This window comes from Engystomops pustulosus, chromosome 1 (genome assembly GCF_040894005.1).
Source record: "Engystomops pustulosus chromosome 1, aEngPut4.maternal, whole genome shotgun sequence".
Taxonomy (NCBI): domain Eukaryota; kingdom Metazoa; phylum Chordata; class Amphibia; order Anura; family Leptodactylidae; genus Engystomops; species Engystomops pustulosus.
The window spans coordinates 155,677,112-155,704,653 of record NC_092411.1 but is presented as its reverse complement, the minus strand read 5'-3'; the positions used below and the strand labels follow the sequence as shown (position 1 = coordinate 155,704,653).

The 27,542-nt window shown below is 43.0% G+C and overlaps 1 protein-coding gene across 2 annotated transcripts; it reads left to right on the top strand.

Moving 5' to 3' along the window:
• Window positions 1–681: 681 nt before the first annotated feature.
• On the top strand, window positions 682–26,405 carry KLHL26 (kelch like family member 26). Of its 2 annotated transcripts, XM_072112400.1 has the most exons (3): window positions 682–855; window positions 13,238–13,423; window positions 23,610–26,405. In XM_072112400.1, exons 2-3 carry the CDS (start codon window positions 13,239–13,241, stop codon window positions 25,189–25,191), a joined length of 1,767 nt encoding a protein of 588 aa, XP_071968501.1. In that variant the 5' UTR covers window positions 682–855; window position 13,238; the 3' UTR covers window positions 25,192–26,405. The 2 variants fall into 2 exon arrangements, with proteins under 2 accessions (XP_071968501.1, XP_071968510.1); XM_072112409.1 differs by lacking the exon at window positions 13,238–13,423.
• Window positions 26,406–27,542: the final 1,137 nt, after the last annotated feature.

Below are 27,542 nucleotides of genomic sequence, written 5' to 3'. Positions count from 1 at the left end.
GGCACTCCGCAGTCATACAGCATGGACCCCCCATGTGAGAGGCACCCCATTCATACAGCATGGACCTCATCACCATGCGAGAGGCGCCCCACAGTCATACAGCATGGACCTCCCCACCATGTGAGAGGCACCCCACTGTCATACAGCATGGAACCCTCCCCCAATGTGAGAGGCACCTCACAGTCATACAGCATAAACCCCCAATGTGAGAAGCACCACACAAACATACAGCATGGACCCCCCTCCCCCTTTGTGCGAGGCACCCCAGTTTCATATAGCATGAACTGCTTCCCCCATGTGAGAGACACTCCACAGTCATACAGCATGGACCCCTCTATGTGAGAGGCACTCCACAGTCATACAGCATGGACCCTCCTATGTGGGAGGCACCCCAGTCATACAGCATGGAGGCCCCTATGTGAGAGGCACCCCACAGTCATACAGCCTGGACCACCCATGTGACAGCCCCCCCTAACTAATAACATGCTCCCCTTGTTGGAGATGTGGCTGCTCTGTCATTTATCCATTTGCAGACTGATACTCCGCTGGACCCCTTCCTCTCCCCCCAGCATACCCCCGAGCAACTGTACTACACACAGCATCTACAGACCTCCTAGAAACACAGGGCATGTCTGGGAAACAGGAAGTCCTGCCTAAATAACCTCGGTCACATGATCCCTAGTGACAGGTGACCAGTGACATCACACCTACTTCTGGTAACTCCATGCTAGCGTCTACAGAGCTCCTTTACCAATGCTACTACTGCTTCACCGCACACCCGGGAGCTTTGCCTACGTCCTGGGCATCCCATAGTTGGATTACAGAAGAAGTCTGCATACTGTAGGCTGACGTAAGGTAATTAACCCTTCCGTCTCCTGCTTATTACAGTTGCATAGTCCTCAATGTTTGCCTCTGGTTGTTGCCCATGTTACTTGTACGAAATAGGGTCATCTTGTATTTAATATCCAGTGCAGGAGTATATATATATATATATATTTCACCTACTTCTCCTGCATCTACAGTATGGAACATAACTGCCCACTTGTACCAGCACTCCTCAGAGGAACACATGTTAGCTGAGCTGTCTTTCTTCTGGGTAACATGGGTAGCTTATTGTTTTGTTTGGCTTTAACTGTAAACTTTAACTGTTTTCACTTTAACCCCTATATGACCAGGCATACATTTTTTGCAGCATTTTTAGGTAACATATAGGGATAGTTAAAAATAGGAAAAAAATTTTTAAAGGACCTTTTTTTTTTTCTATAGTATGGATTTTTTGTGTTTACAAATTAACCCAAAATGACTATTATAAATTAATTCCCTAGGGTAGTGTCGGAGTTATTTTATTTTTTTTGGAAATATTAAAGAGATTAATAAGGGTACACACACACAGCCCTATGCCCGCCCAGCTGGCATACCCCTGTGAGCTGGAGAGGAGGAGCTGACCCCTCCATAGAGAAAAGCGTCACATGGCCTGCACACATGAGGAAAGATAGAGTGCACCACCGCCATTGCCGTCTGTGGGGACGTATGTGCAGCCGCGTATACATCCCCACAGATTGCTGTCTAAATGTACCCTAAGGTACATCGAATTGTGGGATCACAATATCCCATATGCCTACACAGTCCCTGGCTAAACTAAGAGTTTATCAGAAGCTGAGCAAAACGTATCTTTTATTTATGCAAATTTGCGGCCACGTCTACTTGGGAGCCTATCATTTTCATAAATAAAAGATACGTTTTTCTCAGTTTCTGCTCTTAATTAGCCAGGATCTGTATGGGGATTAGGTAGTTCCTTGATGGTAGGTTTCCATTAATGTTTGTTTTTATGTATTTATTAACCCCTTAACGACTTGGCCTTTTTTAGTTTTTTCACTTCCATTTTTCACTCCCCACCTTCAAAAATCTATAACTTTTTTATTTTTCCACATAAAGAGCTCTGTTATGGCTTATTTTCTGCGTAAAAAATAGCACTTCGTAGTGACGGTATTCAATATTCCATGGCGCGTACTGGGAAGCGGGAAAAAAATTCCAAATGCAGTGATAATGGTGAAAAAACACATTTGCGACACTTTCTTGTGGGCTTGGATTTTACAGCTTTCACTGTGCACCACAAATGACATGTCTAATTTATTCTTTGGGTCGGTACGATCACGTGGATACCAAATTTGTATGGGTTTTATAATGTTTTCATACATTTAAAAAAATTAAAACCTCCTGTACAAAATTTTTTTTTTTTGATTTTGCCATCTTCTGGCGGCAATAACTTTTTCATACTTTGGTGTACGGAGCTGTGGGTGGTGTCATTTTTTGCGACTTTTGATGGCGTTTTCATTGCTTTCATTTTTAGGACTGTGCGACCTTTTGATCACTTTTTATTAATTTTTTTATATTTTCCAAAATGGCAAAAAAATGTCAATTTTGACTTTGGACGCTATTTTCCGTTACGGGGTTAAACGTAGTGAAAAACCGTAATTATATTTTGATCGGACATTTTCGGACGCGGCAATACCTAATGTGTTTATGATTTTTACTGTTTATTAATATTAATATCAGTTCTAGGGAAAGGGGGGTGATTTGAATTTTTAGGTTTTTTTATTATAATTTATTTTTTTAAAAACTTTTTATTACTTTTACTATTTTTCAGACTCCCTAGGGTACTTTAACCCCAGGTTGTCTGATCGATGCTACCATATACTGCCATACTGCAATATGGCAGTATATGGGGATTTTACTCCTCATTCATTACAATGTGCTGATAGCACATTGTAATGAATGGGTTAAAACGAGACTGCTTCGGGCCTTCGTGAGACCCGAAGCTGTCATGGCAACGGATCACCGCTCCCCGTGACGTCATCGGGGAGCGGCGATCCGCGGCAAGATGGCGGCCCATGCGGCGCCATCTTTTTGGAGCCTCCGGCAGCATTGCCGGGGGCGATCGGTGCTAGCACCGATCGCGGGTGTTACCGGTAAGCCTTTGCTGCAATATGCAGCAAAGACTTACCGGCTATGGAGAGGGCTCGGCCCCCGGGAAGGGGTTAATATTGTGTATTTGTGTGCGCTTTTTTTGAAACGTTGAATGTCATAAAAGACCCCTGGTGGAGATTTCCATTTTTTTTCTAGTTTTCAACTGTGAGGGAGCAGTCACATGTTCTGTCAGCATTGTGTTTTTTTGCCGCAATGCAATTGGGACAGGGAGAGGCTTGTGCTGATTGTATCCGTGCTTCAGAGGAAAGCATGGGTCTGTAACAAGCACCACATGTTTTGCATCCTTTACAGTCCGGTGCGATCATGCACAAGCACCTCCCTGTTCTGATTGCATTACGTTTAAAAAAGCATTGTCGACAGAATACGTGACCGCACCCTAAGTGGCCAAGTTTTATCCAAATATTACACACTGCACTTAGTGCAGGGTGCAATAGATAATTGAATAATGGCGCAGCCTGCACTGCTATGAAAGTGTGCACAATCTACTTTTAGGTGCACCTTTACAGTGTGTGACATAATTTTGTCAAGTTGCTGTACATAACGCGACGCTAGCGCACAGTGGGCGTGGCTCGGGCCGATCGCATATGCGTTTCCCGGGAAACGCATGCGATTAATAACCCGATCGCATGCGTTTCTCTGAAAACGCATATGCGATCGCCCCAAACTCCGCCCCCTGTGCGCTAGCGTCGCGTTATGAACGCGGCGCTAGCGGAACGTGTGAACGCGTCCTCAGGTGCACAAACACTTCTTAAATACACAGGAAAATATTTATTCGTGGTGCACAGCTTGCCCCTTAAGGAGCTACTCATGGTAAAAGACCGGTCCACACAGTCCTAGATAAAGTCCAAAGAAATAGAGAAAAAATATTTCACTATGACCGGAGCTCCCAGTATTATTCTTTTCCTTCGTTATTCCATCTTTATCCACCGGTGAACGGCACCAATCCTCAGTTTCTCCAGCTGAAAGTATGTCACCATACTTTTCAATGCCCCGGAAGAAGCCTTGCCGGCGAAACCCTGGGTTGGGCGGACATGAGAGCTAGCGTCCCGCTATTTGAACTTGTGATATGAGCATTTTTATCTGACTCTTGTGAGTATGATGAACTTAAATAAATTCTAACTTTGTTGGAACGTACCACACCATCTGCCTGCATATTTCTTCCAGCTACAGTGCTTTACAACATAATTAAAGGAGGATAATGAAAGTGTGATGGTGATAGTCTGAATGGTGACATAGCCCCGGTCATGGTGAAATATTTTTTCTCTATTTCTTTGGACTTCTTAAATACATGTGCAAGTTCCAAAGACGTTCTTCTCAGTGCAGAGTACGATAGAAAACCAGCACAGCCACAATAATAGATCTAGACCAATTAATTCAGTTTTTATGGTACTCGAGCAGCGGTCCCATGGTCCCTTGTTTGCCTCCCATGGGTCATCCACGGATGAGCTCCATTTGCGAGCCAGTGACAATAGAAAAAAACTGCCAAGGGCAAGAATACCAGCAGGAATAGAAACTTTTCTATCTTTTGACATTCAGGAAGTCAGCTGATGCATGGGGCCATGAACACCACTGCCGTATGCATGAGCACGGTTACTTTTGTTTCTGTTTTTACATTTGGCACACGACTCCAAACAATATTCGCTTGCATTTCCCCTTACGCTGTGCATTTTAACCTCTTGAGCCACCATGACGTTCACCAATATCATGGTGCAGGGGTGTCACGGGCTGAGCCCTCTTTATACACATGGGATGTGTAAAGTACCCTAGTGGGTGTAAAAAGTAGTAACAATTTTTTTTCAACAAGTTAGAAAAAAATATTAAATAAAAAAAAAAAGTTGAAATTGGCCCACTTTCCCTACAATTGATATAAAAATAAACAATAAAAACATAAACACGTTAGGTATCATCATGTCCCTAAAGTGCAGATCTATCACTATTGAAAATGGTAACAGAAAATAGAAACCAAATGTCCGAAAGGCCACATCAAAATTTTAATAAAAAGTGATCAAAAGGATGTATAGTCCCCATAAAGGTAGCAATGACAACGTTATCTCATCCTGCAAAAAATTACATCTTACACAGCTCCATACACTGAAGTATAAAAAAAGTTATTTGTCTTTTATTTTGTGCAAAAGATTACACATTTTTAAATCTACTTAAACATAATTAAACCTATATAAATTTTGTACCAAATCCAAGAATAAAGGGGAGGTGTAATTTGGAACGCACGGTGAAATTTTTTTTCCAGCTTCCCAGTACATGGTGTGGAATATTAAAGTTGTTACACAGAAAACAGGCCTTTATACAGCTCTCTATGCATAAAACTAAAAAAGTTGTGGAATTTTGAAAGTAGGGAGTAAAAAAAATGGAAACTCAAAAATGAAAAAACGCTTTGTCCTTAAGGGGTTAAAAATCTTTACATGATATGCATCATGTGGACAACCATAAGGCCATGTTCACACCCTGCATTCGAAATGTATTTAAAGGGAACCTGTCACCAGGAGACCCATTTTTAGCACTCCCCCAGTCACACAGAGCATAGTACATACACTGCCAAAGTGTTTTTGTATAAAAAATTGGTTTTACAGAAAAAAAAAGATGTTATATTGTACCTTTCATTAGCATCTGCTGTGTGACTAGGCAGTTGCCAAATGGGAGGGTCTGGAAAGGAGCAGTTCCCCCCCCCACCCTTGGGAAACATGTGACCATTTCAAATATATGAATAACTCCCCACACTAGGGATTGGCTGTAGAGGAGCAGGGGGCGTCGCTAAGCCCAGTGATTTGAAAAGGTCATATGTAGTAGCTGTTCCCCAAGGGTGGGGAGAACTGCTCCTGTCCAGTCCCTCCTTTTTGACAACTGCCTAGTCACACAGCACATGCTAATGAAAGGTACAATATAACATATCTTTTTTTCTGTAAAACCAATTTTTAATACAAAAACACTTTGACAGTGTATGTACTATGCTCTGTGGGGACTGGGGGAGTGCTAAAAATGGGTCTCCTGGTGACAGGTTCCCTTTAAAGGAAACCTACCACCACAAATCTACCTATAAAGGTAGATTGGGTGGTAGTTGGATCAATGGGACGTGAGGGTAGCCCTTTTAAGGGCTAATCCTCACGTCCCCACACTTTTTTGATAACTTTTATTACACATATATTCAAATTTACTTATGCGGCTACTGGGGCGTGGAGTAGCCGCATCTGAGGTTACACAAGGCGGCTACTCCACGCCCCGGTAGCCACTTTACCCCTCCTACTCACCCATCTTCGGTGCGCAGCTCCGTGTAGCTGCGCGCCCTCGTCCGGCGATCCTGCCGTCTGCGCATGTGCAGAAGAGCAGGCCCGCGCCTGTTTCGGAGCAGTGACCGCGCCGAAGATGGGTGAGTAGGAGGGGTAAAGTGCCTACCGGGGCGTGGAGTAGCCGCCTCGTGTAACCTCAGATGCGGCTACTCCACGCCCCAGTAGCCGCATAAGTAAATTTGAATATATGTGTAATAAAAGTTATCAAAAAAGTGTGGGGACGTGAGGATTAGCCCTTAAAAGGGCTATCCTCACGTCCCATTGATCCACCTACCACCCAATCTACCTTTTATAGGTAGATTTGTGGTGGTAGGTGCCCTTTAACAATGAAATTCTTCTACAGTGGGAAGGAATTTGTCCTGATAGCATATGCATTTAGACCTTGTGATTGGTAATGAGTATCGCTTTTGACATTGTTTACAATACAATATTATAAAGCTTTATTGAGGAAATTGTTGTGTACAAAAAGGAAAATCATAAGAACCTAAACCTTATAACCAGCTTAAAGGGGAACCTGTCACCTGTAGTCTCTTTGCACTGGGGTCTGTATTAGTTATTGTACAAATGCAGGATTTGTTTTTTGAGTGTTGTACTGTAGTATTTGGCACATCTGGGGTTCTGGTTAGTAGTGCGGCCCCTTGAAGTTGAGCAGTATGACAATGTGGCCCCTTGGATAGATAAAGGTTGTGCACCCCTGACCTACTAGCTAACTATATGTGAGTATGCCTCTTATAATACTCTGTACATGGAGTTTTGTTTTGTTTTTTAAACAGAATTCTGATTTTGGATGTAATATTACAGTTCAGACTCCATTGTTGAACTTGTCTGCAGGATAGCTTCTTCCTTATCCACTGTTCCGCCAGAAGCTTTGTACACGGATGTGCCATGACAATTATTTGAGCAATGAGGTGGATTTATTTACCTGTTTGATAATGTGCACATTAACCTATGATAACTTCCAGAGCACTCCATGTATGTATAAACGTAATTGACGGTACATTTCTTTTCCTTTATACACTGCTCAAATAAATAAATAAATAAAGGGAACAGTAAAACAACACAATATAACTCCATGTAAATCAAATTTCAGTTAAATCAAACTGTCCACGTAGGAAGCCACACTGATTGACAATCAATGTGATTTTTTTGTCAGCATGTTCAGTTTTGTACAGAAGAAAGTATTCAATGAGAATATTTCATTCATTCAGATCTAGGATGTGTTATTTGATTGTTCCCTTTATTTTTTTGAGGAGTGTACTTCTAGAGCATTATAATGTTTCTGACATCTAAATTTACAATTCAGAAGACAATCTGTTTGACAGGACTTTTGTTCCTATTGTTCTTGACACAGCTTGCATCTCAGTTATAGTGAATTTCTTCCCTACATTAGCATCATTGTTACCTAATTATTTTGTGCATTTGGAGAAGAGTAACTGTAAATTTAAATAAACTTTTTCTTATCCTACACTTAAGATATGCACTTTTGTAATTTATTCCAATTGGCTATCTATAAAGGTTTGCCCGCTAGAAGGTGTCCCTCTCTCCTCTCTCTTCTCTCTCTTTACTTTTTTTTTTTTTTTTTTTATGAGGTACCTAATTTTAAGACAAAAAAGTGGGAAAACAGTATAAAGCAGACCCTCCCCCTTCTCCTCCAGTATATAGCCTGCCAGCCTCTGCCTCCCCCCAGTATACCCATACCCCCCCACCATATAACCTGCCAGCCCCTGCCTCCCCAGTATATGGCCAACCCCCCCAGTATATAGCCTGCAAGCCCCTGCCCCTGACTTGAATCTTAAGTCCCGCATTCAGTCCGAATCAGTTGTATCGTCCAACAGCCTGCCCCCCCCCCTCCCCCCGTTCCTGATTTCTGTCACATGAAATCCAGCAGAGCTGCGTCACAATCCGATCGCGTGCGACACAGTCCCCTGTTAAACACCTGTCACAGCTGCACAAATCCTGAAAAATTTAAAAATCCGACGAAAGAGCAATCCGCAGACCCTTAAATAAGTCTCATTGTGTTGGACAAATCACTGATTCACTTTACTAGCTGACTGTCTTTCAAACACTACAACCCAAGCAAGAGATGATGTCAAGATGTATAACTTGTATGAATCTGGCAGTGGGTACATGTATACATTTGGGGTGTACAAAGGAAAAGACAGCTAGTTGCATATAGTTGCCCCTCATATATAGACACTAATAGAAAAATTGTACTGGATTGAATGAACCCACTACTAGAAAAGCTTGTGGAACAATTACAAAGAACACGGTTGGCTTCCCATGGTCACTTGTCAGTAAAAATGTGAAGAAGGGGAGTCAGCATCTCTTTGTAGCTCAGAACTATTGGCTGTAAAATACAGAGGTAAAAAAATGTGTTTTTACTGCACAAAATTTATGATGATTCCTCAGTGCAAGTGACTCTTCGTCAAAGCTGCACACATGCACAAAAGCCACTCAATAAGTACAAGACAAATTGATTAAAATTTGGTTCCACGAAAAACCAATTATTTTACAAAGAAGCAGGGCACTTTCCTCACTTTTCAAGAGACAGTTGTTACATCCCTGCTTTACCCATCCATGCCTATCCCCGAGAGCACCAGTTCTGAGTCTGTAGACTTGGTGAAAGACACTTCCCTTATATTGTGCCAAATACTGGAACTAAAATCTCCCCACAGAACAGATGCAGGGTTTGTTTAATTAAAGTAAGGTATTCGGAGTGACAACCAATACTACTGTCCCCAAAGTCCATCCAACCCTGACCTCCGTATTGTAAGCTGCTTTATAACATATCACACCTCCCTAAATTATTAGCTATGATATACTTTTTAACTTCTTCAATTCAGTGCAAAAAAAGGTCCGTCCAATTTTAACACCATTCCAATATCGTCCAACTCTACTCTACAAAAAGAGGTAAAAGGTGTGGAGGAAGTTAGATTATTATTTTTTTTGTTCTCCCTTATTTTATTGAATATCTTAAGAAAATAAAATATAAATAATTATTATTCCCCTAGATGAATACATGGGGAATATTTCAACCGGGGAGGGGGGAGGGGTGAACATTTAGAAAAAGGGAATCTCCAAAATGCACTCATGTCATTTCATTTGTTGTGCCATAACAATATGCAAGAAGCACATATAGGGAGGGGGTAATGCTGAAAATGGCAGAAGTATAGGAATTTTTCCAAGAGCACATACCAAACCCAAAAAAAAGGCTTCAGAATCCAAATCTTTTTAGGAAAAACACAACTCCCATTTTCTTCCCCAAATTTTCATTCAATGGCCCACATTTATGAAAACTAGTGTAAATTGTAGTATGTGCAGTTTGCCAGTGGAGTGTGCAGAGGGAGATTAATCAAAACTGGTGCACGGTCTTCAATAATCTGGTGTTCACAAAGCAAGTTGTAGACTGAGCCAATTTGAATTTGTGAATTATTCTATATTGACAGACTTCGTAGCCACATTCATTGTTGGTCATCAGTCCGCTGCCTTGGTGACCATACAAATATGAGGTTTAAAAACAGAAGTTTTTAAAAGCTAGATAACCCTTATCTCTGTACTTGTGTCCATCTTAATGGCCAGGCCATTTTTCGTAAATGCAGTCTACTAGCTATTTTTTTTTTATTTTTCACTATAACGTTATTTTTTAGGGTTTTTTTTCTAATTTTTTATTTGCCTTTACCTTTGAAGCTAAATAACATAAATACTTTTTTTCTCAAGTTTAATAAGCATATAGTAATACCAAATTTATAGAGTTCCTTTTTTTTAAATGACCTTCCATTGCAAGAAATACTTTTGAGGAAAAAAACTCTTTGCAACACCAGCTTTCAAGTTCCATAACTTTTAAGATTTTTAAATGTGGCTGTGGGGCTTACTTTTTGCAAAAACACTTCTTTTATGTGTACCCACGGGGTTCATGAAGTTTGTATGTGACTGATCGGGGTTAGGGGTAGGCAGTCGCTTAGAGCGCTACCTCTACTCTGACTTGGGAGGGGTGCAATTTTTATTTTTTTTTAAATAAAAATACTTAACCCTCTCAGTGACGCCCTCCTTCCTACAAGTCAGACAGGAGCACTGAGGCAGTCACACAGTCATGGTTCCCAGTGCTCCTAACTCCATCTCTGCCTGTTGAGGATCAGCAGAGTATTGCTGAATACAACGTGGGAAGGTGGGATAGGCTGGGTCGTTGAAGTGGGACACTGGGCAATTGGCCATGAACCTCATGTCCATTGGACCTCCTGCTAGTGACCTACTGCCCCTACGAGAAGCAGACATGGGACAGTTATAGAAGAATATTCAGGCAGAGTTCACTGTAGCAGGTGCCTTTGCAGCTTTAATGCTGTACATTTCTCATTGCCGCTTTAAGAGCCCCTCCCCCTCATATGGAAGTGATAGCAGTCGGAACACCCGAGATGGGAGAGGAGGATCACTGCTGTTGTCTTCACTGCCGATGCAGATTCCAATATAAATGCTGCAACAAGTACGTTCATTTCAATGAAAATTCTATATGTGTAACTTACACATGCGCTGTACATCCTTTGCATGGTGTATGCGTTTTGATGAATAAGCTGTGATTCATACGGCATGATGTATGCGGTGTGATGACCGAGGTGTTTTGTGTGTGGTGTATATAGGGTGTGATGAATGCAATAGGATGTATATTGTGTTATGTATTCTGATAATTGCAGTGTGGTATTTGGTGTGTGTATACGGTGTGTTGAATGCGGTGTGATCTGTGCGGCATGTTGTATACAGAGTGATGTGTACTGTATTGTGATATGTATTGTATACTGTGTGATTTCTGTGATGTATGCGGTGTTTATGCATACAGTGTATGATGTATGCGGTGTGATGAATTTGATTTGTGTATACATTGTCGTAATGTATCTTCTCAAATGAAGGGTTGTAGTGGAATGAAGCAAGTATATATTGAGCCTATAAATTTGCACACTGTAATAGGCTATATATAAGCTCCCTCCATACAATAATTCCTTTTAATAATAATTCCTTTATTTATATAGCATACCCAGATTACGCAGTGATGCACAGAGCTTGCCAAATCGGTCCCTGTCCCCAATGGGGCTCACAATCTAGTCAACCTACCAGTATGTTTTGGAGTGTGGGTGAAAACCGGAGGGCTCGGAGGAAACCCACACAGACCTGGAGAGAACATATAAACTCTTTGCAGATGTTGACCCTGGGACATAAACCTAGGTCCCCAGCGCTGCAAGGCTATAATGCTAACCACTAAGCCCCCGTGCTGCCTCTATACAATGTGAGTGTCTGCTGTATTATACAAGAGACACCAGCCGCCAACACCTACAGGTGTTAAACTTTTAAGTGTAATCTAACCCTACCATTTAGAGGGAACTTGTCAGCCGGATTACACATATGAGGTTAATGGCAGCTTCAGGTCCCATTGTACACAACACAAATGTATTTGACTGAGATATCTGCTAGTTATTTTTTGAAAAATCACATCAATTAACAGTATTATTCAACTTTTGAAGCGTGAGTTGGGTGTGTTTTCAAAAGTTACTCTATAACTTGGGCTGCTACTTGAGGTGCCCACTCCCAAAAATGGAAAAGAGAGGATCCTTTTCTTTATCTGATATCTCAAAAATGAACCAGTAGATATCTTGGTCAAATACATGTTTGTGTTGTGTATATTGGGACCTGCAGCAGCCAACATCATCCTGACATATGCAATCCTTCTGATGTGAACCACCATATTAGATGGGATATTAAATAGTTCCACAAGGGAGCACAATTTGACCTAGATGGAAAACTAAAAAATAGACACACAAAAATTAATGGGCTGCAGTTGCAAGGAGTTAAAAATACATTATAAGTCAATACCTCCTGCTGGGGGTTACTAATTCCTTGTCTGCCCTGGGCACAGAAATGCCTTGTCCCGACCCTGGTGCTGACAACTACAGTATATACTATATACACCTATACTGCTATAACACACACAGAGCACCTACCTCCCCAGCAGGAAGTGTCTATGTGTGAGCTTGTCTTGAAATGGAGGGACAGAGATTACACTGCATTCATGGGAATAATCTGTCCATAGTCAGAAGATTTACGGTCATATCCCAGAACAACCGACATTGTATACACTAGGACTGATAGACTGGTTGGAATTATATCTGTGAAATGCTGTATTTTTGTTAATCACGATGAATTTGAGAATGTGTTATTTTGTTATCCTAAGTGTTTTTAAGAATCTTGTCTTCGTGGGAATATCCCTTTAAGGTCACAGCCTTTTTTCATTTTTGAGTTTCCACTTTTTGAGTTTCCCACCTTCAAAACTAGTAACTAAGAGCCTCATTAAAACTGTATTTCAGAACAAATCTAATATACTAATATATAGAGATGTACAGATCGCATGTATTTCCATAGAAACACATTTCTAAATTCTACACAGAAACACTAGACATTGTTATGTTATAACAAGGTGGGTTTTGGTTGTGGCACCTGCACAAAATTTACAGAGACTATTAGCATTTCTGGTGCTGGAATTTTCTTTAGAATACGTATTACTTAAGGACTTTATGTGTACCATCAATGCTTGAACCTTGACTACAATCAACTATCATTCCTTCAGATATGAATAAGACCAACAATGTCACACATTGGGGCACATGTTTCACTTTTTTCCATGGCTTTTTCTTTCTGCTCTGTGACGTTTGTATTTTTTCTTTGCGTCTAAGGCGGTCTTCCTTCAAAGTTCACCATTGTCTAGTTTGCTGCAATTTTCTGAGTTATCACCTGAATTCAGGTGAAAGTTGCAGTTTCTTTTTAGTGCAAATGCACTAATATACAAATGACCGGCAGAAAAGCCAAAAATGCATGCGCACAAAGCCTTATGATACATGTGCCCCATTGTATTAAATGCCTTCTTACAAGTTGGAGAGTAAGTGGCCTGTTGTTTTCTCTACTTTTAGCATGGCTGATAAGAACAACAGCAGCATGAAATGCACCTTCTCCGCTCCAGGTCATAGCACAACCCTTCTACAGGGACTCACTGCTCTACGAGCTCATGGTCAGCTGCTCGATGTCATTCTTACCATAAACAATGAAGTATTTCAAGTTCACAAAGTGGTCCTAGCTGCCTGCAGTGACTACTTTAGGTAGGTTATAGACCTATATTACCCTTTTTCCTTCATTGTAGAACAGGCAAAATATAGAAAATGAATTAAAGAGCATCTTTCACCATAGGTTTTGCTATACTGAGTCTGTCACAGAAACTTTTTTTCAACATAGCCCCATGTTTCAGAGCAGTCGGTGCAGGTAGCTTCCGCACCCAATGTGCTAACCTGCCAACCTGAAAGTACATAGCCTCATTTGCATATTGAATGATACGTAACAAATGATTGCTGATGAACAGTAGGAAATAAAATGTGATGGAATCAGTGGAGTTACTCAGATTGTATTATTCAATCCAAAAGATTTTACAATGTATCTTTAATAAAGATTATGATGTGATACATCATGCAGACACAACAAAAAATCAACTTGCATACTTTCCGTCTTCAGGTTTCACTGTGGGAAACTTTCAACATATGTATTTCTGATTCTCTAGTTGGACATGGTGAAAGATCCTCTGTAAGTCTGAACCTGAATCAAAGAGCCTCAAAAAGTTCTGAAAACTGGAAAATAATAGAGAAGGAAAGTTGGAATTAAACTACAAAATTAGATGTGTTAATGTATTTATGATATACAGTATATGTAACTGCTTACAATTTTAGAGTGAAAGGAAATATTTATTGTGGAAAACTAAACAATTAAATGGTGGTTGATTTTTACTCTGTTGGTTCTCCTCAAGCCTGGATGAAATGAAATAAGGTCGAACATGGAGACATACACGTTCCTGCATCAGGGTCTGTAGGATTCCAAAACTGAATGGTGAACTCTTAAAACCTTTTAACAACTAAGTCAGAATGGCCTAGATGGGGGAACGTCATCAAAATCACTGTCCTGCTTCTGTCATTCCAGTGGTGCTCCCAGCAAAAACAGGCTACACAGAAGGGATCACAGTTGTGTGCATGTTTGTCTTTGATAAATCGGCACCAATGTGTCCTCTGTGTGAAACTGTTAAAATTTTCTACACTCTTAAACACTTGCACTATTTGGCATCCAATTCTTTCTTTCTAGAATTGTGTTCACACCTTTTAATGCATCAACATAATTTTAACCTTATAGCTAAGGTTAAAGGAGTATTCTTGTCTGGGCATTTTACATTCAATTTAATTAATCTGCCGTATATAAACATTTCTTCAGTTAGATGTTTTTAAAAAATTACCTGGGTGAAGATAATTTTTCATAAATGTAGTGATATGGTCCCTTAGAAACAAGACTGTGTGCTTGGATACGACCACCTCTGCTGGAGTGAGTGTACAAAGAAACAAAAAGCTTTTGTAAATGAAATGTCCGTGAGTTACTGCAGGTCCCACAGCCGTCCTGTGGTGAAGAATGCTGAAGCCAGGGGTCAGGCAGGACTCCATAGCACATGTTCTAAGGTACAACATGACTACGTTTATGAGAAATTATCTTCACACAGGAACATTTTTTTTAATAAAAGAAATTGAAGAAGAAATGTTTACATATAGCAAATTAATTAAATGAAAGGTGAATGCCCAGATGGGAATACCCCTTTTAAGTTTTCAGCATTTTTCCTGTTACAGTATGTAACAGTGAAATGCATTTCCCTTGCTATGTGCAAACCTCTAATTTATCCATAACACTTTGTGCAAAAAAATTACCCCAGTATCATAACAGTACTATGTCAGTTTAGTGACATGAATAAATTGATCCATTCATGGACCCCATCAATTGCCCATTTCGTAATGAGAAACACAATGGCTTCTTCAAATTTCATGAATTTCAAAAATGGCAGCAAATCATGACCATCGAGTGGGAATATTGTTCTGAATATACTTTATTCATGTGCTACTCTATGATCATGCATCCATTTAATGAAGCACATATGCATCAAACAGTCTACACAGTTTTGGATGAAACAGGCAGGTAATGTTTACTTGATAAAGTGACCTCATCAATATACATTTAAGCCGGGGGCATTGTTGGGGGCATAAAAGTTATAGGACAATGTAAAGGGCATGTACTGAATTATCAGTAGTCACCGTTCCTGTACATAACCCTTCTATAATGAGTCTGCCAAAACCAACTGAAAATACAGGAGAAATCCCTACTTATTCCATCCAATGCCTGCAGGTGACCTGTCCTCGCACTGTAGATGTCCTCTATCTTCTCCATTAGGCCTTGCATCACCATGTCTCCTCTTCAGCCATGTGTCCTCTTTCTAGATGTTATCACACAGAGGTCTTTTGTTCTTCATTGTCCCTACATCTTGGTCCCCTAACGCTGTTATACTGGTGCTCCCCCTAACACTGTCACCCAAATACTGTAATACAGCTGCACAGAAAATCCACACTTTATAATGTCTGCAATTGTAGCAGTGGACCTTGTACTGTGCTGATTATGCTTTACAAATACTATATTGTCGGGGCGTGGCCGAATGCCGAGCTAGGAGGACGCATACCGGCGAGCTCCCGGGATCCTGACCTCCATCCTGACAATTGGATAGCCATCCGTGACTGTACTCACCTGGGCACCTGGCACAGACTTCCCTGGCACCTAGGGGACAGAGTGGCACCTGCCGTTTGGAGCTCCAGCCGTGACGGGGTGACAGTCTCAGAGTCCAGACGCCGTTCCAGAGGTCGGGGAGCACGTGAGGCTGGACCCTGCCGCTGCCTGTGCATTGCACCCTTGCAATCCAAGACCCGGTGCTGGCGATTGGCGCGGTGTCGGGCCTCCCGTCCGGGACTTGGGGTGTGCCGCGTGCTGCACGTGGTACGCCGGCGCCATTGTAGAATTGGCGCGCCTCCTCCTCCTGCTCTACAGGCGCTGCCTGCGCGTCTGCACCTCCTTCCAGGACCCGGTGCCGGCGGCAGGTGAGGTGTCGGTCCTTTGGTCCGGGACTGAAGGGGGCCGCTGCTCTGCTGTGTGGAGTGTGCGGCAAGTGGTGCGCCGGCGCCATTGTGAAGTGGGCGCACTTCCCCCCCCTGCCTTCCAGGCGCTGCCGCCATCCGGGACTCTGAGGGACAGCTCAGGATCTACTGCCTCGGGGTCCTGTCTCACTGGAGCAACTGCTGCTGAGAGGTAGGCTGCCTGTCTGCTCCCCTGGCCACAGAGCCTCTCCTGACATAGCCCACTCTTGTCAGTACAGAAGAGACCTCCCTGACCCCCCCCCCCCCCCCCCGACCTCATCACTATCTTGCACTGAAGGGGTTACTTCCACTATACTAATAAGAGCATGGGTTCAGACCCTCTGCCGCCTACCCTGTTGAGTCCTTAGTGACTGTCTGATTCAATCCTCCTTGAAAGCTTACTGGGATACTGGTGCTGTATGCTTGTAATTCACACAGATAGTATAATGGGCAACAGGAGGAGAACAGCTAAACAAAGTAAGGCGCCATCAGGAGCCTCCGCGCCGCCATCCGATGACGAATCAGTTCCTGGAGACCCCCTGTACCATTCCCTGTACCCCCTGGATAACCAGTCTTGTTCCACCTCACAAGCTGTTTTAGCACAAATACAATCTAATGCGGCAAGGAAGCTGGGCAGGTTTTCACGTGCTCAGCCTAGCTCTCCTCAAGGGTCTCCTGGTCCCTCACCCTCCTTGTTTGATGGATCTCAGAGCCCATTGCAACCGGACGATCCGGAGGACATCCCTATGGATCCATCTGAGGTGCTTGACAAGAAATTTGCTGAGGTGTTAGCGGCCATTAACTCCTGCCAATCTAAGCTAGTTAACAAGGTTGATGAACTCCGTCAGGGCTTTGTCATCCTGAGACATGACGTCCATAAAGCTAAGGAGCGGATAACCGAGACGGAGCGCCGCATTTCTGATGTTGAAGATGTCCAGAGACCAATGCCCGCTCAGATTACTGATTTACAACGTCAGATGGCTGCCGCCGCAGACAGGGCGGATGATTTTGAGAACCGCCTAAGGCCCAACAATATAAGAGTGGTTGGTCTCCCCGAGAAAGCTGAGGGTCCCGATCCAGTTGCCTTTTTTGAAAAATGGATGAAGGACTTGCTTCCTGCAGAGACTTTCTCGCAGTTTTTCACGGTAGAAAGGGCCCATAGAGTCCCATCTCGCCCTGGCCCTCCGGGGGGAAATCCTAGGCCTTTCCTGGTCAGATTGCTACATTTTAGGGATAGGGACGCAATCCTGCGAGCGGTTAGAGGCAAAGGGGAGATCCTCTTAGGTAATAGCAGAATAGCATTTTACCCCGATTTTTCTGCTGCGGTGCGGAAGCAGCGCACCCATTTTAATGAGGTCCGCAGTCGTCTAAGGGATAAGGGGTACAAATACTCGATGATTTTCCCTGCACGTCTCCGTGTGATAGATGGTCAGAGGACCCGTTTTTTCACCTCCCCGTCCGAAGCCATGCACTGGGTGGACTCAGCCCCTAGGGCTCCTGGAAGTGCTAGGGCGGCCCCTCCTCCCTGACCATGGGCTGGAGTGTACTCAAAGTTTTCCCTCTTAGTCAAGAGGACCTGCGTGCCATAACTGGGGTCCTAGTTCTAATATAGCTAAGCGGTTATGTCATACAATACTTCAAGGTGGGTGCCTCCACCCCCCCCCCCTAGTAAATTGTTGGGGTCTCCCCTCTGTACTGTACCAGAGCGATAGGAGCTATCCATCATTTACTTCCTATTCCCCTAACTGTAGGGGTCAGGCTCCCGGGATAAGCAGTTTTGGGGTTTATCCTAGTTAGGGACCACAGTTCCCGGTAGTTAGATAGTTCGAGGGTATAGGTCTGCACTTCAGTTGTTAGAGTGTTAGACAGGGGGTTGTTTCTAATGTATAATTGGGATACAGGTTTGCATGTGTTAATGCTTTCTTATGTGTTTATTGTGGTAAAGTTGTGTGTGTGTGTGTGAGTGCGCATGGTTGTCTGTGTCTATGTCCTCTCCACTTCTCTTTGCAGGTTCCAATTCTCCAACCCTCCAGCCAGACCCATATCCCCCCTCACCTTTTTTATGGCGCCAATTAAAGTAATGAGCTGGAACGTTAGAGGGCTAAATTCTAAATTTAAAAGAGCTATAATTTTGGATACCATTAAAAAACAGTCTCCCCATATAGTCTGTATACAGGAGACGCACCTTACAGGACAAAAAATTCTATCACTAAAACGTGCCTGGGTTGCTAGGGGTTACCACTCCTCATACTCAGTGGTAACCCCTAGCAACCCAGGCACGTTTTAGTGATAGAATTTTTGGCCGCTTTGTCATATTGCATTGCTCCTTATGGGGGTCCTCCTTCACCATTGCCTCAGTGTACGTCCCTGCTCCTTTTGATACTGGTCCATTACAAGCACTGACAGATAAATTGGCAGCCATGCCCCCAGGTCCGTTAATATGTATAGGGGATTTTAATGCGGTGCCTGATCCTTCTCTGGATCGCACTAGTGGTGTAGACCCTGCATCAACTCGATTAAATGAATGGATAATGTCCCTTAGCTTGAAAGATCTCTGGAGGGGGAAATATCCTTTGGGAAAAGAGTATACCTTTTACTCCTCAGTGCACAGGACCTTTTCTCGAATAGACCTGGCGTTAGGCTCTCCTGACGTGCTCCCCATGGTTGACTCTATCTTCCACTGCCCCCGTAGTATCTCGGACCACTCCGCTTTGTTTCTCACTCTACTGATTGGTCCTCCCTGTGATTCTCGAATTTGGCGTCTGCACCCTGCATGGCTCTCTTCTCCTACAGTGCAGATGAAAATGCAGACAGATCATAATGAATTTTGGGAAACACATCATGATCATCCAGACCCATTGCTACTATGGGACTCATACAAGTCCTCTACGAGGGGGGCGATCATCTCTGGGGTGGCGGGGCATAGGAGGGTCATGGGCGATAAAGAAAGAGGGTTGACCTCTATACTACAGGATGCTGAAAAAAGATACATAGAGAATCCCAGTGGGGACAATAAGAGGGCCTGGGCGCAGGTGCAGCGGGAACACCTTGCTCTGGCCAAAGAACGCACTAGCAAACGCCTTTTGGCTTCTGAAGCCTCAGTCTTTGAATTTGGGGACAAAAATGGTAAGTTACTTGCATACCTCTCCAGGGCGGAACGACCGTGTGCATCAGTCCCCTTTATAGCAGATGCGAGTGGGGCCTTGGTACACGATCCTACCTCCATAAATAAGGTGTTTAAGGAATTTTATTCTTCCCTGTACAGTCCTAGCATATCTACCTCGGCTGCCGAAATGGATGCCTTCTTGGATGACCTTCCTCTGTGGCGCTTAACACCTGCTCAATCACTAGAACTAGACTCCCCTATCTCAGCAGAGGAGGTGGAATTAGCTATTCAGTCTCTTCCAACAGGTAAGACACCTGGCTTAGACGGGTTAGGGGGAGAATGGTATAGGAGTAGATGTGAATTCTTGGCCCCTAAGCTGCTTGAAGTTTTTAAAACAGCCCTGGAGCATGACTCGCTGCCTTCCTCTATGAGAGAAGCCTTAATAGTAGTTCTCCCGAAGCCCGGGAAAGACCCTTCTCTCCCTGACTCCTACCGACCTATTTCTCTCCTTAACACCGACGTAAAAATCCTAGCCAAAATCTTGTCAACAAGACTAAATAAGGTGATTCTGTCACTGGTGCATCCGGATCAGACGGGTTTCATGCCCGGCAGGGGAACGGATATTAATATTCAGAGACTATTCCTAAACATAGAAGCAGCTGTGGGCTCTCCTGATCCTGGCTTTGTTCTATCACTTGACAATTGCAAGGCCTTCGACTCTGTCGAGTGGCCATATCTATGGGCCATACTGGCTAAAATGAGAATAGGCCCCAGATTCCTGGCCCTTGTCCAGCTTCTATATCAGGGTCCGAAAGCCAGGGTCAGAACTAACCTGAATGTGTCTGCTCCCTTCCCCATGGGCAGGGCTGCCCGTTGTCCCCGTTACTTTTTGCATTGGCCATTGAGCCCCTTGCTGTGGCTATTCGCCTCTCCGATGATATTGTTGGATTGGTTAGAGGGACGATCATGGAGAAGGTTTCTCTATATGCGGACGACACCTTGGTATACCTTGGAGATGTGGGTGCTTCCCTAGTGTCCCTTCTTTCCCTAATTGACAGATTTGGCTCCATCTCAGGCCTACGGGTAAATTGGGATAAGTCAGTCCTCTTCCCTTTATCCGGAAATACCAGTCTTAATCTATCTATCCCTCTGCAGGTGGTGTCTGGCTTTAGATATCTTGGTGTTAGGGTGTCCCGCAGGGTCCAGGAATATGTTGCATTAAATATTGACCCCCTGATAACAGACACAGAGAAACGGTTGCAAGCATGGTCCTCATTACCCATATCCCTATATGGTCGCATTAATATTTTTAAAATGATTTACCTACCAAAATTCTTATATCTACTTCACTCCTGTCCGGTACTACTCCCCAAATTAATATTTAAACGTATAGACAGTATTTTAAGAACTTTTTATTGGCAAGGGACCAGCCCACGTTTCAGTCTGGCCGTGCTACAGGCTCCTAGATCCCGGGGTGGATTAGCGGCACCTGACCTATACCTTTACTATTTGGCATCCCAACTTGTCTACGCACAGTGGTGGATCGACATAGATGGGGGGAATGCAGCCACTGCTTTGGCAGGGTCTCTGATGGGGTCATATGAAGCTCTTACGAACCTTTTATATAGGTACAAATCCCCGGCCTCAATCCCAATTCCCTTGCGTACCGTAGCTGTATGCTGGCGAAGAGCCCAATTGCTAGTCAGCCCCTCCTCCCCCCCTCCAGTGTCTCCCAGATCTCCCATTTGGTTAAACCCTTGGTTCCCACACCTTCTCTCCCTACCTGGGTGGACGATGTGGGGGGCTGCAGGTGTCAAGTTCATCGGTCAATTGTTATCCTCGAACTCTGAGCTACTCTCTCTTAGTGAACTGCGGGAGAAATTTTCCCTGCCCCCCATGGCGTCCTTTCACTACTCCCAACTGAGGCACGCCTTTAAGGCCCAGTTTGGGTCTACTAAACTGTCCACTGAATTCACTAAGTTGGAAACCCTGCTAGGAACCCCTGATCTATCAAAAACTCTCACACAAGTGTACACTGTTCTACAAGCACAGGGAGTTAGACCATTTGATCGGGCTCATGTGCGCTGGAGGGAGGATATCCCAGACCTCTCAGAAGAGGAATGGGGGGAAGTTGAGCACTCATACTTTGACTCAGTGGTGAGCGCTAGGGATTTCCTAGTACAAACAAAATTCCTTCACAGAATTTATTACACCCCGGTAAGACTTAATCGTATGGGGGCTAGACAGGATGATAACTGCTTCAGATGTCAGGTAGCCTGTGGTTCTTTCTTACATTGTGTGTGGGCCTGCCCCAGGGTCAGTGCCTTTTGGACAGAAGTGCTAACCTTCCTCAACAGTCATTTTGGCTTTCCCCATATAGCCAACCCCAAGGTTTGCCTTTTGGGAATAATAAATGAGGTCATTGGTGGCCATTATGACAGGATCTTCTTTAGACTCGTTCTGTACTACGCTCGTAAGGTGGTGATTATGTCCTGGAAGGATCGTGACCCCCCTCCCCTGCAGAAATGGATAACGCTGGTCAACAAGGTTATCCCTATGTATTACTCTGTATACAATAACAGACAATGCCCTCAAAAATTTGAATTTATTTGGTCTAGATAGAACATGAACTCTAACACTACGGTGTAAAGTAACTATCATAAACGAATCCCTTTGTCTGGCTCGAACCCCATGCGAAGAGGGTGGTGTGTTGTGTTGTTAGTGTTTTGTCTTTGTGTGTCTGCATGATTGGGTGCCTGAATGTTTGTTCATTAAGTTCCGACTGCGGCGTTTACATGCTGTATATGTACTGATGTGGTCATCTATTTCTGATACTAGAATGCCATTTGACCGATTGCGATATCTGCCTATGCTGTTTTGCTATCTTCAAGTATTACTACGCTGCGCCGTAGTCTAATGTTTTGAGGTGTTATTGTTGAATTTAAAAAATGAAAAATTCAGAAATAAAATCTTTTAAAAAAAACAAATACTATATTGTCCCCATTGTGGCCCACACAATTGCTGCCTTTCCACCGTATTTGGTCCCATACTTTACATAAAAATATTACAAACCCTCATTGTGCCACCCACCTGATAATGTTCCCTAAACGTGGCCTAACATGTAATATTGTGCTTAATACCTGAGGCCTCTGCTAATGCCACTTCAACGTGACCCTATACTGAATTATGCCCTCTCAGCGCCCCAAGACTCAAAGCCCCATGATTCTGGCTCCTTTCTAATAAGTAAAAGGAGCAGTAAAAGGAGCCACCTAATAATACCCACACTAAATAATGCCCCCCACCACCACCATTGAATATTTCTCCAACATTAAATAAGTCTAACCAGTAATAAGTAATGTTCGGATGTAATGCACCCCCCCTAGCCCACAATCGACTCGTGTTCCCCACAGGCTGGCCCTACACCGTAAGTTAAAGGGAAAAAACAACCTAATACAGGCGGTCCCCTACTTAAGAACACCTAAATTACAGATGATCCTTAGTTACAGACAGACCTCTCTGCCAACTGTGACCTCTGGTGAAGTCTCTGGATGCTTTACTTTACTCCCAGCTGCAATGATCAGCTGTAAATTGTCTGTAATGAAGCTTTATTGATAATCCTTGGACACATTACAGCAAAAATATTGAAACTCCAATTGTCACTGGGGCTAAAAAATTTTTTGTCTGGAGTTACAATAATAAAATAGGAGACATGTTGACGTCATTACACTGCGTCTTCTGGCAGAAACTGTTCCACTATCTGTAGTGAAGGATGGAGCTGATGGCTCCGTTCTCCACTACACTACTGACCTCTATCTGCATCCAGGAAATTTAAATTGTTTGGGTTGTTACCAACTGGGTAGTACTTTATAAATCTGAACACACTTCTAAGATGACCAATATAGTCTTGGCCTGATGTGGCACATATGATTGCTGAAACCTCATTTCTCGAGGCCAGGTTAAGGATAGACTGGACATAGAATTAGTGTTATGAGAGCAGTGTTGCTTTGGTCAGGTGGGTTTTTCTTTTTAGTTATGACTAGATGACCCTTTTAACTAATTGTTATGGTAAGATTGTTGAGGATGCTTGTCAGGTATCTGTCATGATGTTTTCCATTTTGCAATTTTAGATATTTTTAACATGATTTTATACATGACTCTGTTTTAAAGAATGTTTAATTTCTTAATCTTTTCTATTTCAAGGGCCATGTTTACAGGAGGAATGAGAGAAGCTAGTCAAGATGTTATTGAACTTAAAGGAGTATCTTCTAGGGGACTACGACATATCATAGATTTTGCATACAGTGCAGAAGTGACTCTGGATCTTGACTGCATTCATGATGTTCTTGGAGCTGCAGTTTTTCTACAAATGGTTCCTGTTGTGGAGCTTTGTGAAGAGTTCCTGAAATCTGCAATGAGCGTGGAGACTTGTCTGAATATTGGGCAAATGGCTACAACTTTCAGTTTGGCATCTCTTAAAGAATCGGTGGATTCATTTACTTTTAAACATTTTCTTAAAATATCTGAGGAAGAAGATTTCCTTCATTTGCCCCTAGAACGGCTAGTTTTTTTCCTCCAAAGCAATAAGCTAAAAAACTGCAGTGAAATAGATTTATTTCGTGCTGCAATCCGTTGGCTGCAGTTTGACTATTCCCGACGAGCAAATGCCAGTCAAGTTCTTTGCCACATCCGCTTTCCATTAATGAAGTCTTCTGAGCTAGTGGATAGTGTTCAGATTGTGGATATCATGGTAGAAGATGTGTTATGTCGGCAATTTCTGCTCGAGGCCTTCAACTACCAAATTCTTCCATTCCGCCAACATGAAATGCAATCTCCTAGGACCGTGATTAGGTCAGATGTATGCTCGTTGATAACATTTGGTGGAACCCCTTATACCGATAATGATCGAACAGTAAGCAGTAAAGTATATTATTTGCCAGATCTGACTGCCCGCCAGTTTAAGGAGCTTGATGAAATGGAGATTGGCTGCAGTCATGCTTGTGTTGCAGTCTTGGATAATTTTGTGTATGTTATAGGAGGACAGCATTTGCAATATCGAAGCGGCGAAGGAGCTGTAGAAGTCTGTTTTCGCTATGATCCCCATTTGAATCAGTGGCTGCGAATTCAGCCTATGCAGGAGAGTAGAATTCAGTTTCAACTTCATGTATTGTATGGCATGCTATATGCAACTGGAGGAAGGAACAGATCAGGAAGTTTGGCATCTGTTGAAAGGTATTGTCCCAGGATGAATGAATGGACTTATGTCTGCTCCTTAAAACGAAGAACTTGGGGTCACGCAGGAGCTACACTTGGAGGTAGACTGTATATTTCAGGAGGCTATGGAGTATCAGTTGATGACAAAAAAGCCTTGCATTGTTATGACCTCTCTTTAGACCAGTGGGAATTTAAATGTCCAATGAATGAGCCAAGAGTTCTTCATGCCATGGTTGGGACCAAGAACCGAATTTACTCATTTGGGGGTAGAATGGATCATGTGGATCGTTGTTTTGACATTTTAGCTGTTGAATATTATGCTCCAGAGACTGACACATGGACAACAGTGAGTCCAATGAGAGCCGGACAATCGGAAGCAGGTTGCTGTCTCTTAGATCACAAGATTTTTATTGTAGGGGGCTACAACTGGCACTTAAACAATGTGACTAGTATTGTACAGGTCTACAATACAGAGACTGATGAATGGGAGAGGGACTTGCATTTCCCAGAATCTTTTGCCGGCATAGCTTGTGCATCAGTTATACTACCACAGGTTACAACTCAAAGCTAACCAAAAATGACATTTCACAGAGACTTGAACTACTTTGTATTAACTTGCATTGCCCAGAGAACAGAAAATAAAACGGTGTTCTGTACTTAAAGATCTATAAAAGCTTCTGTACTCTGTGCCATGAACATTTGTATACACACAGCAAAGCAGATTTTTGTATACCGTCTAAAATGTATACCTTCTACATCTACGGTAGTTAAATCGCATGTCTCCCAGTACTGGGTGAGGAGTTTGGCACAATTTATAGAGAACCTGTCTGGATGATTTGGGACATTAAACCAACAATAGGACCACTCCGTCCATGTCCACTACATAGAAAAAAATGTTTATACATTTCTAAGCATGAGTCTAATAAGCCACATCGTACTCTTCTCTGGTGCTCCCTGTGTCTGCACAGTGATTCAGTGAAGCCGGAGTAGTACACTCTAGCTTCATTGTGCATGCGTTTATCTTACAGAGCATGCACAGTGAAGCTGGTCTGTACTACAGCAGTTGCATTGCATAACTTCGCAGGTGCTGACAGCTCTGGGCCAAGGTACTTATATGTTTGATTTTATTATTGCAGACACAGAGGGAAAACCTACAGGGTGACTACAGGTTCACCCTAAGACACGTTTTATTTAACTTAAGACAAGCTCTTTGGTTGACTTGAAAAATTTTGTGCAATGTGGCACTTTAAAACCTTACCTTTCCTGAAAGCAATAATCCCTTGTCTATGGTGCACAGAATGTTCTGCAGAATTCTCTTTTAAAATGCATCTCAGTATATCCACCAATGTGCAGATACCGCTAACACTACCGAGAAACTAAAAGCAATACCACATATTTGGTGAAACAGTTAATTTCAGGTAATTGTTGCAGATCCCTAACTCTTAATCTGCATACTGTCTTAAAGGGGTTATCCGGGTTTTAAAAATTTCTTATGGCTGGGCTGGGGAGGGATATTTAAACATAATAAACATGTACTTATCTCCTCCGGTGCCGCCGATGTCCCGCGCCGCGGTCCCTTCGATCCGTGCCCCTGTTTGTTTACAAGGGCACGGAAGCCGCGCACAAGGAGCTTCCGGTCCGGATGTGGCCGGCTCCTCCTATCCATCCCTATCTCTCAGCATTGTAAGCCCTGAGAGATGGTGTCGGATAGGAGCTTCCAGAGGAGGTAAGTAGATGTTTGTTATGTTTAACTAGCCCACCCCAGTCCGGCCTCAGTTATTTTTAAACCGGATAACCCCTTTAAAGGAAACCTACCACTTGAAGTGGCAGGTTTCCGATGGCAATACCGGGCACCAGCTCAGGGTGAGCTGGTGCCGGAGCTTATTTTAATTAGTGTTTTAAACCGCGGTATCGCGGTTTAAAACACTTTTTAAACTTTATAGCCGGCGCAGGCAGGTACGCGCTCGGCGCTTACCGTGCACGCGGCTCTCATTCACTTCCTATGTAGCCGCGTGCACGGTAAGCGCCGAGCGCGTACCTGCCTGCGCCGGCTATAAAGTTTAAAAAGTGTTTTAAACCGCGATACCGCGGTTTAAAACACTAATTAAAATAAGCTCCGGCACCAGCTCAGCCTGAGCTGGTGCCCGGTATTGCCATCGGAAACCTGCCACTTCAAGTGGTAGGTTTCCTTTAAGCCCTCATTTGCACAGCAGTAGCAGTATTCTTGTTGTATTAGGCTAAATTCACCAGTCCTTCCCTCCATTAAAAAAAGTGAAGAACGGAGGTTCAACATATCAGTTCAAAATGTCGTTGATATCAATGGAAATTTTATGTTGTCCGTTATGGTCAGTTCTGTCATGGATTTGTTTTCTTTTCAAACTGAGGAAAAGTACTGCAGGCTCCATCATTTTTTGTGTCCAAAAACGCATTAATAACGGCTCCCTGTCTTAATAGAACATAACGGGTGACATAAAATTTACGTTGATGTCCGTGGATTTTTAAGTGATACGTTAAACCTCCATTCTTTACTTTTTTAACAGATTTGAGGAACGGAGGGAAGGAATGGTAGTGTGAAATGTAGTGTGAAATGAGCGAAAACCAGGAGCAGAGCAAATGAGTAAATCTTTTCACTATAGCTTTACTCTGTAGGATTTGTTCTTTGTTTAGGTTTATAGATGTCAAAATAATATATGCAAGTGAGAAAGTGGCCTATCTGTGTTTTAAAGGAGGAGTACTGGATTTCCTGGGGAGAAAAAAGGCATACTAGTTTTATTATTTATTGTTGGGCATTTGGAGGCACTTTAAAACCCCTTAAGGACGCAGGTTTTTTTTTTTGCTCATTTCTCGCTCCCCACCTTCAAAAATCCATAACATTTTCATTTTTCCATGTACAGAGCGTGTGAGGGCTTATTTTGTGCATAA